We start from the raw sequence: 19,109 nt of genomic DNA, 5'->3' as shown, positions 1-19,109 counted from the left end.
TGAGCCACCACGCCTGGCCTATTCCACAAACTTTTACTGAGCAAATACAAAGTGAAAGGGACACCATAAGTCAACAGGAAAATAGGCAATTGGGTGTGGAAGGTATAATTCCTTATACCTCCATTGACTTTGCCTGCATCTTCCTGGTACTATTTCATCACATACAATGACCTCAACATTCAGGGGTAATTTAAAAGAAAAAGTTAGTTGAATCTGCAAGGGAAGGGAAGGGAGAAGATTTATAGTGGCTAACTCGTGTTTGCTTGCTTGCTTGCTTGCTTGGTTTCTTTCTTTCTTTTTCTTTCTTTCTTTCTTTCCTTCTTTCTCTTGGATTGTAACTCTGCAAAAGCTAAATTTGTTTACAAACTCAATTTTCACAAAGATAATTTCCCTTATGTTTGTATTAGATCTGCAAAAATACGAATATGAGTATACCAGCTACATCACTTTCCTCTGAGAAATAATTTCTTATTCCTTAATTTTGATTTTTTGATATTTGCACTTTTCTCTTGAAATTTGAAGACATCAGCCGGGCGCGGTGGCTCAAGCCTGTAATCCCAGCACTTTGGGAGGCCGAGACGGGCGGATCACGAGGTCAGGAGATCGAGACCATCCTGGCTAACACGGTGAAACCCCGTCTCCACTAAAAAATACAAAAAACTAGCCGGGCGAGGTGGCGGGCGTCTGTTGTCCCAGCTACTCGGGAGGCTGAGGCAGGAGAATGGCGTAAACCCAGGAGGCGGAGCTTGCAGTGAGCTGAGATCTAGCCACTGCACTCCAGCCCGGGCGACAGAGCGAGACTCCGTCTCAAAAAAAACAAAAAAAGAAATTTGAAGACATCATTTTCTACTTAAACTCATTAGAACTAATGAATTTACTTTGTATTACAAATCTGAATTAATTCATTATTCTTTATTGTTTTTATTAGAATGTTAATAACTTGCTGCTTTAATGCTAGCAGCCCCAGCTTTTTCAGGGGTATCCCTCCTACTTAATAAACATCTTTTAGACAACAAAGGTTACACGCAATACAAGGCTAATTTTATCACTGGATTACAAATAGACTAACACATATGACTAAGGCCTAATGGAGAGCCCAGAAAGAAAAAAATGGCTCTACACATACCCTATCCACACCCACACTTTAACAGATTCCAAGATAAACATCCTTTACAAAGTCAAAGATATCCTGTAACGGACTGTTCCTATTCAACAGTGAACTCAATCTTTTTACCTTTAGTCCATTGCTGTGCTCAGGACTTACTATGGTTCACAAAATGGTTAAGGTTAATTCTCTTTACTAAGAACCTTCAACATGGAATTTACAGAGGGATTGGTTGACAGTCTTATTTGAAAGAGGTCAGAAGGTGCCATTTATTCTTTAGAGGAATTCTGTTTCTCCAGATTGCAAGATAATGTCTTTGTCTACACAGTAAACATTTTAGGCATCACAAGAATGAGTGGCTACATTTTTAAACTCACTGGTTTGGAAAGCCTAAAAAATGTTCATGAAAACTCTGTACTGTAGAATGGCATACATTTTGAAAAATGTCAGATATAGTTTGTATTCGGTGTCTACACATCCAGTTTGCCTGGAACGGTCATGGATTTTTCCTAGCCTCTTGGTACAATTTGTGAAAACTTTCCTCTTTCACATTAAAAAGAATCTTCTTTGGATAATAAATCATATGATCACCTTAACTGTGGTGCTTATATTTGGACATTTACATCTACATATTTTTTTCAAAAGATAGGTTTATGATTATTTTTACATCTTTACTTTCAATAAAATTTATCTTGGTTCTCAGCAAATCCTGGGGAGCGGAGGGTTGGTCTGAGTTTACACCTCACTGTGTGAATTGAGGAAATTTTGCTTTCAGACACAGTGGTTTCTGGAATACCATTACTAAAATTGTTGTAATATAGTGGAAAGACAGCTGTACACAGAGAAACTGTGAGTCCAAGTTGTCCCAACTGCTGATATTTTCAATATAGCCACACCTAAAGTGAGTTTCAGTGTTCAAAATTAAAAACAAATTAAATTGTCCAGAATTTGATTGAGGCCATAATCTCCACAATAAAGCCCCTAAAATTTCACATTTTAAATTTTCAAAAACTGCTGCTAATTTCTTCTTTGACCTATGATGTCAAAATTTGTTTTACATTATTTTACTCAGCCACAGATGTGGGTGCAAATTTCATTTTGAGCATGACACTCAATAGGCATATCAACTTAATATGCATTTTAAACCCAATTCATTATCACATTTTTAAATTATTTTATTTAGCACTTCTATTGCATTTACCAGGTACCTGGAGCTGTTTTAAGTGCTTTTACAAATGTAAACACAATTAGTTCTCACAAAGCTGTATAAGATAAGTTGTTATAATCATATTTCCCATTCCACTGATGAAGAAAGCGAGGACAGGGCAGAAACGTAACATATCACACAATGTGTGTGTTCCACATCTGGACCTAGGCAACGTGACTCCAGTGTTCACAATTTGAAACAGTAGACTATGCTCCCTCCTTATCATGCCTTTCAAACAGGTAAGGAACTACTTTCACTTTATCAAAGAAGTAACTAATAGATCAAATGGAAGCTTAGTTAAGAGAATGTGTCTAATGTTTCAATTCATTCAATTATTTAAAGATACTATTTATTGAGCAGCTACTCTGTGCAAGGAATTGTGGGAAACAGAGGTGAATTTAAGTTATTTCTAAAACCTCCAGAAGCCATATGTAATCAGATCATCAAATAGCAATGGTTTTTAAACCTTACAGTGCATGGAAAACACAGGGATTATAATACCTGTTGCTTCTAAAGGAGAATAGGATTGAGGTGTCAAAGGCACAAGCTCATACTCTTGTACAGCTGGAGGCAGATGTTTAATTGCATTTAAGGGAAGAAGATTACAAGCCTCCAAAATTAAAACATTTAAATGCCTAAAATCCAGAAACATTTCACACTTTGCATAAAGGGGAGATGTGACTCCACATATGTGTGTACTGAGTGTGTCATTGTATCTACCTGAACAGGAGATGTGTGAGGTGGTACAGTAGAACGCTGAGCACACAGGCTCTAAAAGAAGACAGTCTGCACTCGGATGGTAGCTGCTATGTACTACTTGTGCAGTGCTGAGGAAGTTATTGAACTTCATCTTTTCAATTTGTAAAACGAGAACAATAAAATATGTCTTAGGATATGCTAAAAATTGAAAAAAAAAGATTTTAGAAGAGTATAGTCACATTGTAAGTGCTCAATGATACTTATTAGTAATATTATTTAAAATGTTCAAACCACACTCTATTATTTATCTCCAATTATAGAATTTCATGTTTCCACAGAATGATTTAGCCCAATCCTTGAAATAATTAGCAAGATACTAGTGTGCATGAATGTAAATAAAGAAACTAAAATCAACAACAATAAAAAAATTCCAGGATCTGATTTTTGCCTTGAGTTATAGTTAAAGTTGGTGTGGTAATGGGGGTGGGGTTGATTATTCCATTTCTAGAACAACGAGGGTAGTGGCAAGAAAGCTCTGTCTGGTTATATTATAACATAGTCTTTATTACACTTCATAGTATAATAAAGTCTTTTTTTTTTAGAAAAAGTCTCTGGTCTTTTTTAGTCCACGTTTTTTGGAATCTTTAACAGAAGTTAGCATACTTAACTTTTGCTGGAATGAAAATTCAATGCCTGAGATTTCTTTTGTCTTTTCCAGGAATTTCACCATGCAACTATAGTGGTTAAAAGAGCAGGCTTCATCTTCATTCTTTATATTTTATATTTTAAATTTATCGATTTTTAAATGCCAATAGTCTAAAATCTCTAATTATCTTCTGGAAAAGAAAATTTAAATGTTACCAGTTATTTTTTAATTGCCATATAAGAAGTACCCATGAAAATACTTTTCTCTATTCTTTTACACTCAAAATTAATTTTCATTTCTGTAGCAGAGCATTAGCTCTGCCAACATTTAGTTTTATTTTCTATATCGTAGAAAAATATAGTATTTCTTTTCTATATTTTATTTCTACTTTTTTCTAATATTGAAGAAAAATCAAGAATGATATTATAAAATCTTACATGGTAAAGATGTAAAGCTGTAATCAGGATTCTTCATATTTTCAAAAAGTTAAGATTAATAACAAAAAGTATTAACTCTTTGAGATGAAGTATTCTTCAGAGGAAAATTCATCATTGAAATTACTGAGGGAGCCAGTAATTAAGACAAAATGTTGTGTAACTCACACTATACACAGTGAATATATTTAAAATAAACAATGTTGCTGGGTATGACATTTTACTAGGACACCTTCTGCTTACTCTGGAAACATGACCTGCAAAGAAACAAGTTCTGCAATTTTAGAATGAATAGATGCCAGCTAATAGGACAGTTGAGGTTGTGCATCATTAATGGCATTTTTGTGTAGTCCTTCATTGGGGGGCAAATTCTGAGAAGAGCAATCTGGGAATCCATAAATCCTACTGAGCCTTGGTTAAGTGACATTCATTATAAAGAACACCTGGAGGGAAGACCTGACAATGAGTCACAGCTAGAAAGATCAGATTACCAGAGCTCTGCATGTCTTGGTTAAGTAAGGCAGCCTAGGAAGAGAATAATCTTTCCCTGCATTTGTTTCAATACTATTATATTGGAATAAATTTAGCAGTTTATCTAATACTGTGTTATAATTCTGTTGCTTATATCTTTCCTCACATATCATATGTAATTTTGAGCATTTCATGTCAGTAAAAGTGGCATTTCATAAGTGCATTTCACTTCTGTTACATGATATCCTAGAAGAATGTTTATTTATTATGACTTTGCTAACTTTCCTGGCCATCACTTTGCATCTCAGCAAAACTATATATATATATTTAGCATATTTTAATCTGAATATATAATATATATACATATATTCAAATAAGACCATTGAAGAAAAGCTCTTTCATTAGTTATAATTTTCATCATAGTATATTTAGATAATAAATAAGAAATATTGCAATATATAAGAAATACTGAAAATAACTTAAAATCCAACTTATTCCACATAGAAAGGAGAAAAAGTTCAAGGAATGTTTGAACTTTTAAATAGCAAATTATTTAAATAGTGAAGACTTGGTATCAGTTTCTGAGTCTAAGGCTTGGAAAAATGCTAGCAAATTACTGAAATGAAAATGTGAATGTGAAGAACAGTTTTTAAAAGAGTGAAGCTGGTGTGAAGTGGGGGCATCCAGCGAGGATACTCAGCTATTCAAGATATCCTCATTGCTCCTAGGTTTAAAAATACTTAGCATGTTTTTTAATAGGAAAATAAATTGCCTCAAATATTTTCTACATGTGTTTTTCAATAAAAATTGAATTGCAAAATTCAACAAATTTCAACAGAAATTGAACTGGATTACATTTAGTGATCAGACAATAAGGTACTCTTTCTACTGGATCAACAAAAATTAAAAAGAATGCCAAGTTTTATTAGACACATAAAATGTGCAGTTAAATACATTCCTTTTTGGAGTTATAGTTTGACAAGAAGTATCAAAAGTTTTAGGATAGGTATACCGTTATGTAGTAATTATACTTCTAGGAGTATTTAGTAAGGAAAAAAATTACAGGTGGTCAAGATGATTGAACAGACTTTTGGTACATTTGTACAATAGTAAAAAGTTAGAAATAGTCAAGTGCTCAATTATTAAGTAATTATTGGTAATATTCTGTGGATATTAAAACAATTATGGTCTGTGTATAAACTTTATGTAATCATTAAAAAAACATAATCATGTTCAGCAGAAATTTCTCAGTGAGGATAACAAGCCACAAACTGTGATATATGTAGTGCTGTCCTGGTCTTGCTAAAAACATGCATGAATGCTCACATGTGTGTATTTGTGTAGAAAAATTATAGCTGCACTACATGCCATCATTGTAACAGTGGGTATCTCTTAGTCTTAAGATTATGGGGCTTTTTTTCTATTTTCTCTCTGTATTTTCTAATTTTTCAACAGTGAAGTTAAATCACTTTGACAGAGACAGAGAGCGAGTAGAGATACAAGTCCTTGTTGAAGTGGCAAAATCCTGTATCAGGATGTGACTGATGAAGTGTCTTTTGATATCATACAGGCCTTACAATCTCAACCCATGACCCAAGGTTTGGAAAAAAGAATGAAATGTGTTGTGAGACCAGTGTAAGTATGAAGCGGCGTCCAATGTGTGGAGAAAAATAGCAGAAAAATACATCAGTATAATTGCAAGGTTGTATAAGTATTTTGTGTATTTAACTGAGGAGATCCAGGGAGGGCTGGGATGGTTTGTAAACGTGCATGTATTATTATGAGAACATGTAGAGATATTCTCCCTTTTATTGATCTTGTGGATGTTCCATCAGAATCAGTCAACTGTGTTGGCATCAGGGATCTATCTGAACTCTTCTGACCATTCACCTTTTCCCTAGGCAAACTAAGAAGAGTTATTTGTTATGTATTTTTATAATGAGTTACAGGTTATTAAGTATTAGAATAAACTGCTTTATAATATATAAACCATATGGCAGCAAGTTAATAATTAATTTCTCAGTTAATAAACAATGTAAGTTATTGATTTTCACCATTCTCATAGCAGCAAAATGACCAGCACAAGATGGTGAATGAATGAATGAATGATATCTTTCCAGACTCTGACACCTTTCACACATATTTATCTGTAAATGGGTGTATTGCTGGGTTCTCGTAAGTCTGTTCTTTGCTCTCCCACCATTTCTTCTACTTCTTAATAACTGCCTTAATAAGTCCCTTCAAAATATTCAACATAGAGTTGGAAAGACAGAAATAGAAACAAATTAATACAACACAATTTCATAAATTTTCCAATAGAGGAAAGGAAAATATGTGAGAAATGTGGAGAAGGCTGCGTGAGGGACTTAGAGACCTTAGAAATGAGCAGAGATGGCCGGGCGCGGTGGCTCAAGCCTGTAATCCCAGCACTTTGGGAGGCCGAGACGGGCGGATCACGAGGTCAGGAGATCGAGACCATCCTGGCTAACACGGTGAAACCCCGTCTCTACTAAAAATACAAAAACTAGCCGGGCGAGGTGGCGGGCGCCTGTAGTCCCAGCTACTCGGGAGGCTGAGGCAGGAGAATGGCGTAAACCTGGGAGGTGGAGCTTGCAGTGAGCTGAGATCCGGCCACTGCACTCCAGCCTGGGCGACAGAGCGAGACTCTGTCTCAAAAAAAAAAAAGAAATGAGTAGAGATTGAAGTCATACAGAATTTGCTTAAAAGTGGAGGAGAGTTGATGAAGGGTGCAGGGAGGGGACATTAAGGCTATCTCAGGAAGAGGAAACCCAGTGGTCAAAGGGAGGAGTCCTGAGGATGATGGCCTTTAGGAAGAGCTCAGGGAAACGAGTTAGTGGGCTGTGTAACAGGAAGTGAGTCTGACATTTGGCTCAAGATGTAGAAAATTGGAGGCGTTTTAAATAAATCAGACGGTCTCCACACAGTATATTTATGCGTTCCCTTTAAAATACTAGTGGTGAATTTTGTTACATCACGTAATCTTGCCAGGAAATAAAACTTTCTTGTGGGAAGGAGAGGGGAAAAGGACACCATGTATGGCCCTGCTACTGAATGATAATACTCTTATGAAATTTCTTCCTGATTTTGTGGATGAAGACTAGACATATAGTAACTGAGGGGACCTTAACCAAAAATGCCCCCAAAATCTAAGTCAGTCATACAATATATAGTCCAAAACTGAGACATTGTAAGATCAAAAAAGAATACCATTTAAATGATGTAGATTATAAGCATATACTAGCTATCCTCATTCTACTAAAATCTAACACTCTGCCTGATAGAGATTCATTTTTATTAATAAAGTTCTGTTAAAAATGCAAAATGCCTTGCTTTATTCACTCTTTGATGTGAATTAAGTTAATCAGATTTAAAACTTGGATAATCGATAGACTCTATGGTTAAGAACTGGAACTAGGAAATACAGAATAGAGTAGGTTGAGGTTTAAGAGGTATATCATTTGGAGGCAATGTGGTAGAGTTTGCAAGCATAGATAAATGTAAATCATAAACCACACTTCCACATTGCTCTGTGATGGTTAGTACTTAACTTCTCTGAACCTCAGTTTAACTTATCTGTAAAATGGGATAATATCTGCTCCCAAAACAGTTAAATTAAAGCAATTTGTATGAAGAACCAGTCACTGAGTTGGAACTCAATGTTAGACCTTTGGGAGAAGATCTATACTGAGTAGACGGCTGGTGTCCATTGCATGCAACCACAGAAATTAAAATCTGAAGAGCACATCTGTTGCATGTAAACCCCTTGAATAAAGGTACAGCTAAAGATCAAATGATTAATATCATTATTAAATAAAACAGATGGTGTACATAAACTTTTAAGCAAACCAAGAAGAAATTTTAATGGATTTAGCTAAAAGAGGTAAACAGAAACTTCATTAAAAAGTATTCACACACCATGCAACCTTGCATAGCTCTAACATTGATTTTGTCCAATTGATATAATCTGAATTAGTATATGCAAATGCCTTAAGATTGTGTTACAACATGTAATCTTTTTTAGCACAAATGGATTTTTATTACTTTTTCTTTGTTACTTGTTATAAAACCACCACTAATTTGTATTTTAATTTTTGTCATCATGCCCATCATCTTAAGTCATTGATACAGACTTCACTGAATATAAGTAAGAAGAGTGTTTTGAGGCTACAGGACAATAATCTATATGATGGGCAACAGACATTTTAAGCTATCTTGAATTCATGCAGTTATTACATTTTTCTCAAAACAAATATTTCCAGAAATGCAGAACAATTAATGTCCTATCAAAATTAAGAAAGAATGATAAATAAAAACACTCCTAAAGATCTCAAAAAAAAAAAGGAAAGGAACAAAATAAAAACAGAAAAAGGAAACAAGAAAACAGAAAAAGGAAACAAGAAAAGTGGTGAGAGTCCGCTTGCTGTTACACTGTATTCTGACTCATCTGGAAAGAAAGCGCAGGTAAGCAAAAGCCATGTGGCTCAGGGAACCTCACATGTCCCACCCGGCACAGTCTAGTTTGAAATCATTTTACAAAATGAGCCAACTAAAGGCAGAAATGTACCCACAGTCCTCTCTCACTCCTCCCTTGAATTTCTGCCCACTGAGCACCAGCCACAGCTGTTTTTACCCATTTTCTGAGTAAAAAGTAGTGTGAGACATTCTACAAAACAGTGGGAATCATGAAAAGGACAAGTTTGCACACAAGCAGGCCTACTTTAACTTGGGAAAAGTCATAGAAGACGCTTCAGCCATGATTCAAGCTATCATGGAAAGAGCCCTTTGCTTTTCTTAATTAGATATTTAATGTAAATTAAAGGAGGATGAGGCAGAGATTATGGAATATTCAGTCACAGCCATGAGAACCTGGAATTCTATTTTCTCATAACCCATTAACTTTCTTAATTGTTCAATAATAAGACGTATTTTCTCACTACTATAATTAGTGCCTTATAGCTACCTGACTCTATTGCTTCTTGGTAGTTCAGTACTATTGCTAAATGCAGACAGCACAGTAAAGAGAGATAAAATATTCATTTGGCAATTATAATAATTAATTATTAATAACCTAACTTTATCATTTTACATTTTACATTGCCATTATTGTATAATGCTGAAATTAAGCTTCATTTCTGATTAAGAATTTTCAAGAAAACATGGGGAGATAAATAGTTGCACTAGACATAAAATGCCAATAGAGTGTGTAACATACTCAGTTAGTTATATAATTGTGTCAACCACAGCAAGGAAATCAAGTTAGAAAAGAACAGAAGAAAACTCTGGTTTGGGCTATTACAGATTGTTGGAGACCCTAGTAAGTCATTGGTGGGGTAGCAAGTGATTGACACTTAGATAATAGGTTAATAGTTTATGGTGAATAGATTATAACTGTTCACTAAATATTTTTCTAGCTATTCATATTCATATAGTTTCAGGCTATGAGGATGATTTAATATCTTAGATTACTAAACAAAACATATGGCCATTAATACAATTAAGGTAAAAATTGTTTTTAATATTTTGGAAGTATTCTTAAGAAAATGAAAAAAAATCAAAGCATTACACTTTTCCTATAACACACTTTCCTCCAGATCTTATTAACTTAATCTGTTTTTTTTTTTTTCTAACTGTATGGTACCATTTTTCATCTTCTCTTCATTCTTTAAGTGAATACTAACAGTGCACTCACTTTATACTAGTTACCCTTCCATATATCCTGGACACAGAAATTAATAAGACTTGGTATTTTCTCTGAATAAACTAAAAATAGACTAAATTGACTACAATAATATGTAATAACAAGGAGCACACTTCAGAAGCTACCCTGGAGTCTAGAACCAAGTGCTATGAGGAGACAGGGTGCAAATAGTGGGAACATCAGGAAGGACTTCACAGAGAAGTCTTTTGATCTGTCTTTGAAAGAAGAATGATGGCTTCTTTAGGGTAAGAAGCTGAGGGAAGGGCAATCCATTTAGAAAGTCTTTGAAGTATAAGTATTCATTATAGGTAAAGAAAAACTTCTAAAGGTTAAACAGAGTCTTAGTAGAAGAAAAATATATTACTTTTTAAAGAAACTCTGAGCAATGAAGAATGACTAGATCATAAGATTTGTGGGAGAGACGAAAGTGGCAATATATTCAACTAATTGATATTTATTGAATACATTATGGAAACTATGCCAGAAATAATGCTGTGTTCTTTATTGTATGAGACGCACTCAATAAGCCTAACAACATAGATGATATTCCCCGAATTGTTATCAGTAAAGAAAATTGAGACATGAAGAAGGTAAACTCCAACGAGTTCATCTAGTTATTATCAGAGATGGGAATGCAACTGGATTTTTCTAAATGTACCTATGATGGTTTGGATGTATGTGTTCCTTCAAAAATTTATGTTGGAACTTCAACCCCAACATGAGAGTAGTAAGAAGTGTAGACTTTTGGGGTGTGATTAAGTCATACGGGCTCCACTCTCCTGAATGGGATTAATGCCTTTAAGAGGTTTAAGAGAGCTGACTACCCCTTTTAGCCCTCTGCATTCTGCCATGTGAGGCCACAGCAATAAACTGCCATCTTGAAAGCAAAGAGCCAGCCTTCACCAGTCCCAGAGTCTGCTGATGCCTTCATCTTGGGCTTCCCAGCCTGCAAAACTGTGAGAAATACATCTCTATTGTTTATAAGTTACCCACTCTAAGATATTTTGTTATCACAAAAGGAAAAGACTAAGACAACACCATACTTGAAGTCCCAAGTGAATTCAATTCTGAAGCCAGCCAGTACCCTGGTTTAATGACTGAAAACAAGTTTGATATAGGTACATCGAGCAGGAGTAAGACAAAGTTGTTAAGGGCTCAGACTCCACTGTGCATGAGTTATGTGCAATTTGGCAAATTATTCAGTCTCTCTGGGCCTCAGTGTTATTTCCACAAAATGGGAATAATAAGAATATATATTTTATGAGATGGTTTGTATCCACGTTTTAATATATAAAATTTACTTTCAGTGATTCTTGGCGCTAATAAGCCATCAGCATAGGTGATTCGTGTTTCAGGAAGAGCTCTCTCTCAGCATATAGAGGATGAATCGGAGGAGAGAAACTAGAAACTTGAAAACTTCAGAAGGACAGCAAGCTTTCATTAGACCACTTCGAAGTGGTTGGAAAAGTGGAGGTAGAATTGAAAGATAGTTCTGATGTAAAGACTGAAAGGATTTGGTGACTAGTTGGGTTTAGGGAGCTGAGGGATGGAGAAAAATGGAAAATGACACCAAAATTTCTAGTATAGATCACAGATTAATGATGACACCTGAAAACTTCATACCCCAACTGTTACTTCCCTGTGGCTCAACTAACCAGGGACTCTCCTGGCAGGCTAGATTGCCAGCAATGGATTCAGAGGTTATTTATACCAAACAACAACAGCAACAAAACCAAAACAACCAACCAACCAACCAACCAACCAACCAGAAACCTTTGGAAGCCAGTAGAAACAAGTTTCTCCTGTTAAACTTATCCCGTTCCTTCAGTCCTAAACCGACCTGTTCTCAAGCCCCTTGGGTGTGAAAATAACTAAGAAGTTTTCCTTCAAGCTGGCTGACAACATGGCTTCTTGTTGGCACCAGAATTTCTTAGAGGTATGATGTTGGTGAATGGTGAAAAGTAACTGATAAACAGAGCTCAGCCACAGTTTTAGGGCATTTGGTTTCACTTAGTACAATACTGAAATAGTTTTCAAATTGTGGAGAAGAGCATTCCTTGAGAATGCCTATTTTATCAACAATTACACCTGATCAAATCTGAATTCTGGATGATATGCAAAGTTGGTGAGATGATATAAAATTTATGCACATAAGGGAAAACGAATTTTAGGATTACTGTTGTTGCAGTAGTCTACTGAATAGAATATAAAAATGTATAAACAGAAAGTTAAAATGAACACCCAAGCAAACTCTAGGCAAGATACGCTCTGAAAATCTTTCTCATTGCTTGAATTACACACACACAAAATATATTTTTGTTCTTGTCTGAAAAACTACCATCTGTATGTCTTCTACACAATCCAAGAATTAAGAGAGCTGAATGTTTTATATGCCATATAACTTATATAAAGCTATTATGAAATTTTGTGAAATTTCTGTTTGTACTAATAAAATTTTAACTAAACTTCATTGCTTCTTTAATACATTATTATGTATACATGACAATGGTGAAAATAGATACACATAAGCACGTTTATTTTAAATTTGGGGAATAGAAGGAAAATAGCAATTAATAATAAATTTTGCAGGTTCTCTATGCAATTAACAACCCTATAGTCCAAATACTCTTTTTCCATTCAAAATAATTTTATACAAACAGCTGAGATTTAGAAGATAGAAATGAACATTAGTCACTCTGTAATACAAATGTCCTGCAAGCAGACATCAGGTTGTATCTTCCTTTGTATCTCTTCCTACTGTTCTTATAGTGCCTGGTATGTTATGTGAGAGAGAGGAGGCACTCAGTATACATCTTCACCTTGATTCACAAAAGCAGAGCTGTTTCTAGAAGATCTTTCCACATGATTTCCAGACATAGTAAATTCAATGCTGTCAAACCAAGACCTCTTCTGAGTTTAGTTAATCAAACTCTACCTCTGAAACTTTGTACTGATATCTGACTGGATTAGGCAAGGACTTCTCTCAGTCCCTTATCCTTCTTCAGTTATTTAAAAGCAGTGTGAAGATAAGAAAAGTAGCACTATATATTTCTGATTTGTTAGCAAAATTGCTACTGTAGTGTGCATGAAAGCATAATGGCAAAAATATAAGAATGCTCCGACTTCAAAAAATAATATATTTTAAGTCCTACTCTCTTACTGAGTAAAGACGTTTATTTCTCCTGGAGAAATATACTTTGTTTTTTCAAATGCTTAAAGTTGCTTGATAATTTAAGGTCAAAGTCACATTTCTAAATATGCCTGAAGGGGGTTAGCACTTAAACTAGCTAGCTCTATTCTGTGACGTACTGCAAACCAGATTAGGGATAAACTTAGTTGTGGGGCCTAACTAAACTATTTTTTTTCTGTTTCCTTTCCATTCGCATCATCTAAAACTATGAACTAGTTAATAACTGAAGTCTTTGCTATTTTTTAATCTTTGTTGCTGAAAGGTGTTTTTAAATGAATGTATTATGCTATTAAAATACATGCCCATCCTTATATAAGTCATAGCATAATTATAGTTTTGTATAATTAGAGTTTTATGTCAAAAGATTTACAGCTTTATCACCTCAAGCAATACTTCACAGCTGCCAAGGATGATTTATGCAATAATGACTTAAACCGTAAAATAGAATCCTCAAAGGAAGAGCTGTCAAATATTCCTACTGCAAATAACTAGGTTTTTAAAAATTGATATGCTGATAAACAGCAAGTTTAATTGTACCTAGCACAATCACATACAGAAGCATAGTAGGAAATGGTGTTGCAAAATGACGATCATGCAGTTCACCATGAACCGCATCAATGTGAACTCATTGCATAGATCACGGGTTTAAATTGCTTATAAAGCCTCTGGGCCACTTTAGCGAACAAGCTTTCCAAAATAATGCCTCGGTCGTATTTTTACTCCTCCAGTAAGAGCAAATGGAAGAAATGGAAACAGACTATATAAACTTTCTGTTAATTTGTTCATTGGGCTTATTACATCACTCTTCATATTCTTGTGAAATGCTAAATAAAGAATAAGTAAAAGAAGCATTTACTGTATACAGTTAAGAAATCAAGAAACTCAAAAGTCAATGGCATCAATAATAAAGAATTAAGGAAACTTTGAGAAACAAACCAACAAATATATTGGTGATTTTCCCCCTTCCCGCTTTTGTAAATGTAGAGAAGCTGGCAGTAGTCTTATCTCTAAGAGATGAGACTGTCCAAGAATTTGTATCTCATAAGCTCTAACTATTTTTGTAGTTGTCATATATATAAAACCAAGACACACTGAAGATTCTATTCAAGGTATCTGAACTAGCAGCCAAAACACAATGTTATTACATTCAAAGCAAACAAGTACAACTGTGTCATCACTATCTAAAAAGGTCATTCAAATTAATATTTTTCTTAAAATACTAAATAAAAAGAAAATGCCTGGTCCATTATCTCGTGTTTTCCATATCAATCAAAGCAAAATAGGTAGATTTTATAGTTAATGCTAAAGATATTCAAATCCTTGAAGACTGAGTTACTTACACCTGAAAAGGAAGTCAACAGAATCAAACGTTTTACCAAAGGTTAATTTTTTTATACCTAAACAATCCTCCAAATCAAAAGTCCTTTTCTGAAAACAAGGGAGTTTTAATGCATATAACCAAGAAAATCATTCAAATAGAAAGATTTGTATTTGTCAATGTACTAATATGTTCAACACAGAAAATTCAGTATTTAATAGGAATTAATCATATTTGTGATTCTTATTAAGTTGCCGTTTTACAGTGTTTTGAGATCACTTTACATACCCACATTTCACAACTTTCAAAACATCATCATGCCACTTGTGCTATAATAGATAACTTCTACTTGAAAACACTCTGAAAGATATACCTGGTATCTGAGCAATTTGGACTGTCCAGATTAATGTCATACTTAAATTCTAGGAGTTGGAAAAAACCCTGAAATGGTCTAGAAAACATAATGACCAAAGATGGACCAACATTCACTGAAGTTACCACAATATAGACTGTGTTTGCATCATAATAAATATTCAATAGGAAAAAATGTCAGACATTCAAATTATTCCAAAAGTCCAGATTGTTGGCATCAGATACTCGAAAGACATGAGTTACATTTGGGTAGTGAGAGCTCAATCCAATAAATGTTTTCAAGACAACAGAACAATTAGGCTATTTCTAGTATGCCAACACTACTGATTGAAAAGTACGAGAAACGTGGGAAGAACTTTAAAACCAATTTCTATCTGTTTGATAACTATACAATTGCTTTCATTCCAGATTACTACAAAGTTATACAAACCTGTTTTTAGTAATGTTTTGTAACCACTGAAGTTCATGTTAAGGAAAATGTAATAATTAAGAATTGTACATTGTACATTGAATTATAAGAAAATAAGAGTAAGAGTGAAATCTTTTCCCTGCTGTCTTTTTTTCTGTCTAGTTTACCAAATGATGAGTCATTATATGACATAGGCCATGGCACATTGCATATTTATCAAAATCTGAAGAGTTTTCTAAAAATCTGAACAGCTACCCCTCTGACTCAGTAATTTCTGTTAGTGGAATAAAAAGAAATAGATGATGATGAAATATCCACAAAATTAACTATAACATTCAAGTTTTAAAAGTAATTTTACCTTTAAGCCCCAAATTGTCAAATACCATTATAGATATAGATATATAGATATTCAGGAATATATATATATATATATATATACACACACACACACACACACCTTAAAATGGGCATATCTGGGTATTCATATATGTGAGTTCATTTACATATCTATTGTGTATTTAAGGCATGCCTATCTATTACATGTGCAGTTTTTTAAGAGAACTATTGTATCTAACTCTTATTGCTCTCATAGCAAGTTTGACAGAAGGAGGTGCTGCCCTTGAAGTTGAGGTATGACCTTAAGTTTAAGATGCCAGTTTTGCTGTAGTTATAAAAATCAATACTAATAACTCCACAGTATCATAATTTTTTCCTCATTTCTTAGTTTAGGACAAATCTTGACTACATAAACAGCCTTTATTGTTTGAATATACACAGGTTAACTGGATCAACGTATAAGTACCTATTTATCATCCTTAATCTTGTATAAGAAGGAGGAAAAGAAACAAGAGGTGTTGCCTATCAACTAAAGCTAAAGAGCCAAGAGACATAACTGTAATAGTTTTAGTTTTAGATATAGTTTTCAACATAAACTTGCTTTGTGGAGTATTTTAAAGTTCAAACAAATAACACTGTATTTCTCACCTACCAAATGCATACCAACGCAACAGTAAATTGTTGATCTTTCTATAATTCCTTAAAGAAAGGAGCATCTAAGACTGATTTGTAGCATTTTTAACCTGAGTGACATTATATTACTGTACTTTTGAAGAGACCAGAGTAACCTTATTCAAAGAAAAAATTGTTTCTCCCAGATCACTAATCAGAATACCCATACATGTTGGATCTCAAAATACTATAAGGAAAGCATATATCTACAACTGAACATTTTGGGCTTCTTTGCATATGAACTTTTAACAGTCAAAATTTCTTTTCAATGGGATCAAATAGAAGGAATATTAAATAGATAAATTTTACCATTTTTGTGATAGTAGGTGACCTCCACTTTCCTCTCTTCTGACCCCAGCAATGCCTGGGCAATTTGGGCAATATCATGCCTCTTGGTCTCGGGTCCATGGAGAAAGTCGCAGGTGCATGGCTTTTGCATGACATCTGGCCTGGAGAAGCCAGTCATCTCACAGAACCCATCGTTGCAATAAATGATGGCACAGTTCTGCACTCTGGCATTTGCAATGATAAATTTTTTATCTGTAATAAGAAGATAGCATGGCATCTTTGAAAAAGCTTCCACAATATTCTCCGTAACACTGAAGCAATTTGTTGCATAATAAGAGCTCTGAAATGCAAGTGCTTCCCCAAATTATTAATTTCCCTATACTTTATGAAAAAAGAAAACACAAGAAACCCCACAAACTTTAAATGTGAGATTAATGATCCTAAGTAATTTTAACAGAAAGTATTAAGAAACCACTCTTCAAATTGCAAGAATAGAATTTCCCAAATAGTCTAGCTCTCAAGCCTGCAACTGCTGGGGATCCTAGTGGGCCCTCAGACAAGCAGCTGCCCATTGATATTTTCAGAATGTCATTTAATTGTAATGTAAATATTTTCAAAGTCAAACAGTGAAACATTCTGTAGTTGTAAGATTTCTCATTTCAACCTTGGCCCTTTGAATACAACTTTCTCAAAGTAGTTATTATTCTTTGGCTTCTCTCTATCTCTCTTAGGCATGTCACACACATCATGTTAAAAACAAAGGCAACTAGCTTTAGTAATGAAACTACTTCATATTTAATAGCAATTCAGTAAAGCAAAGGTTCAACTTTTCATAATATATATTTTCCAAAAGAAAAATATTTACACACACTCAGTGAATATCGTGATAACACTTTTTACTTTTACTTTGGGAGATCCTTGATGTTTTGTGTAGTAGCAGGAATTTTTAATACAAAGAGCTTATTAATTTATATCACAGATTGTATTTACTATTTCCAAATACGTTGTGAAGCAGGATATACAAGTTTATTTTGTACGCAAGGTACCAGATCCTCACGTCACTAAATGCAGTGTTGAAATAACCACAAAATATATGGCATACAAATGTATTAATATAGTTTTAAGAAAAGGTTGAAGATAAGTTAACAAATATAGGATTTTAAATTAATATACTTATATAGCAAAAAATGTATTCCCTATATTTAGTCCACATGAGAACATTAAATTTCTGTGCATTCAGTCTTTGTGGGATTTACTTATTACACTTCAATTTTTAAATTTCTAGATGGAAATGTTAAGGGGATAATAAAAGAATAGAAATATTATTTTGAATAATGAGCCATTTGCATCGGAAACCAGCAGAGATAAGATACTGCTTTTCCAAATTATCCTGCTTAGGATATATTTGCATCGATTCAATACAACATTTAGCTTCTATAAACTAATAGCAAGCAAGTATCCGTGTCATACCACTGCCTTGCAGTTTAACCAAGGTAAAATATAGTTTGCATAGCCATTTACATCGCTACTACCATTTACATTCTCTTGTTCGAATAGTGTGGTCTGCTCTGCTTCCGACTTTCAAAAAGTCTACAGTAAAACAACCTCAAAATATAAACCCATGTTATCCTAGCACGTTCCCTTTAAGGTAGTAGAATAGTAGGACATTAAGTAGCAAGGCAGATAATGGAGCAGTGGTAGAGGAGGATCAAATTGCCTCCTATAATGGAGACCGTAATCTAAAATGTAAATCAAAATTAATATCAAAAGAATAACACTCCCGCTGCCACTCGAACCTCCTGGCTCGGTTTCATAGCCTCTTAACTTGACAGAGCCTGGAGTTGCCGGTCTCCCCAGCTTGGAAGCGGTGGACGCCAAGTGCACTATCAAGGCAGAAAGCGAGGGCGAGAGAAGAGAACAAATGAACTTACTTTGCCCTTCAAATTTCCGAATGATGGTCCCCAGAAATGTATTTTGTGGTGCCACATGCCCCCTGCGCACAGGCATGTTGGCCCCAGTCTTCCGAGGAGCGCTCCCCCGGAGCTCTGGAGTTCTCCCGGGATCTCTCCTCGGCTAGAGCCCAGGCCAGCGCGCGAGCCGCTCTTTGTGGCAGAGCATCCTCTTTTGAAACCAGAATTCTCTTCCCATTAGCACCACTTCTAGACACCCGCTTTCCCCACCGGAGTCCAATCCATTCCCCTCACCTTCCGGAGGGGCCTCGCACCGGACTGCCGCGGGTGAGA

At 34.8% G+C, this 19,109-nt stretch overlaps 1 protein-coding gene across 2 annotated transcripts in view; it reads right to left on the bottom strand.

Moving 5' to 3' along the window:
• The window catches only part of KCNH7 (potassium channel, voltage gated eag related subfamily H, member 7), a 469,753-nt gene extending 450,644 nt beyond the window's left edge, over positions 1 to 19,109 (bottom strand). For both annotated transcript variants that reach the window (XM_011947085.1, XM_011947086.1), the window contains exons 1-2: positions 18,798 to 19,109; positions 16,888 to 17,118 (exon numbers count right to left, since the gene is read on the bottom strand). In XM_011947085.1, coding sequence (XP_011802475.1) covers positions 16,888 to 17,118; positions 18,798 to 18,873 — 307 coding nt within the window. In that variant the 5' untranslated portion in view covers positions 18,874 to 19,109. The remainder of the gene's footprint in view (positions 1 to 16,887; positions 17,119 to 18,797) is intronic.

Source organism: Colobus angolensis, unplaced genomic scaffold (genome assembly GCF_000951035.1).
Source record: "Colobus angolensis palliatus isolate OR3802 unplaced genomic scaffold, Cang.pa_1.0 Scaffold259, whole genome shotgun sequence".
NCBI lineage: Eukaryota > Metazoa > Chordata > Mammalia > Primates > Cercopithecidae > Colobus > Colobus angolensis.
The sequence above is the reverse complement of the archived record's forward strand: the minus strand, read 5'-3'. Positions and strand labels throughout refer to the sequence as shown.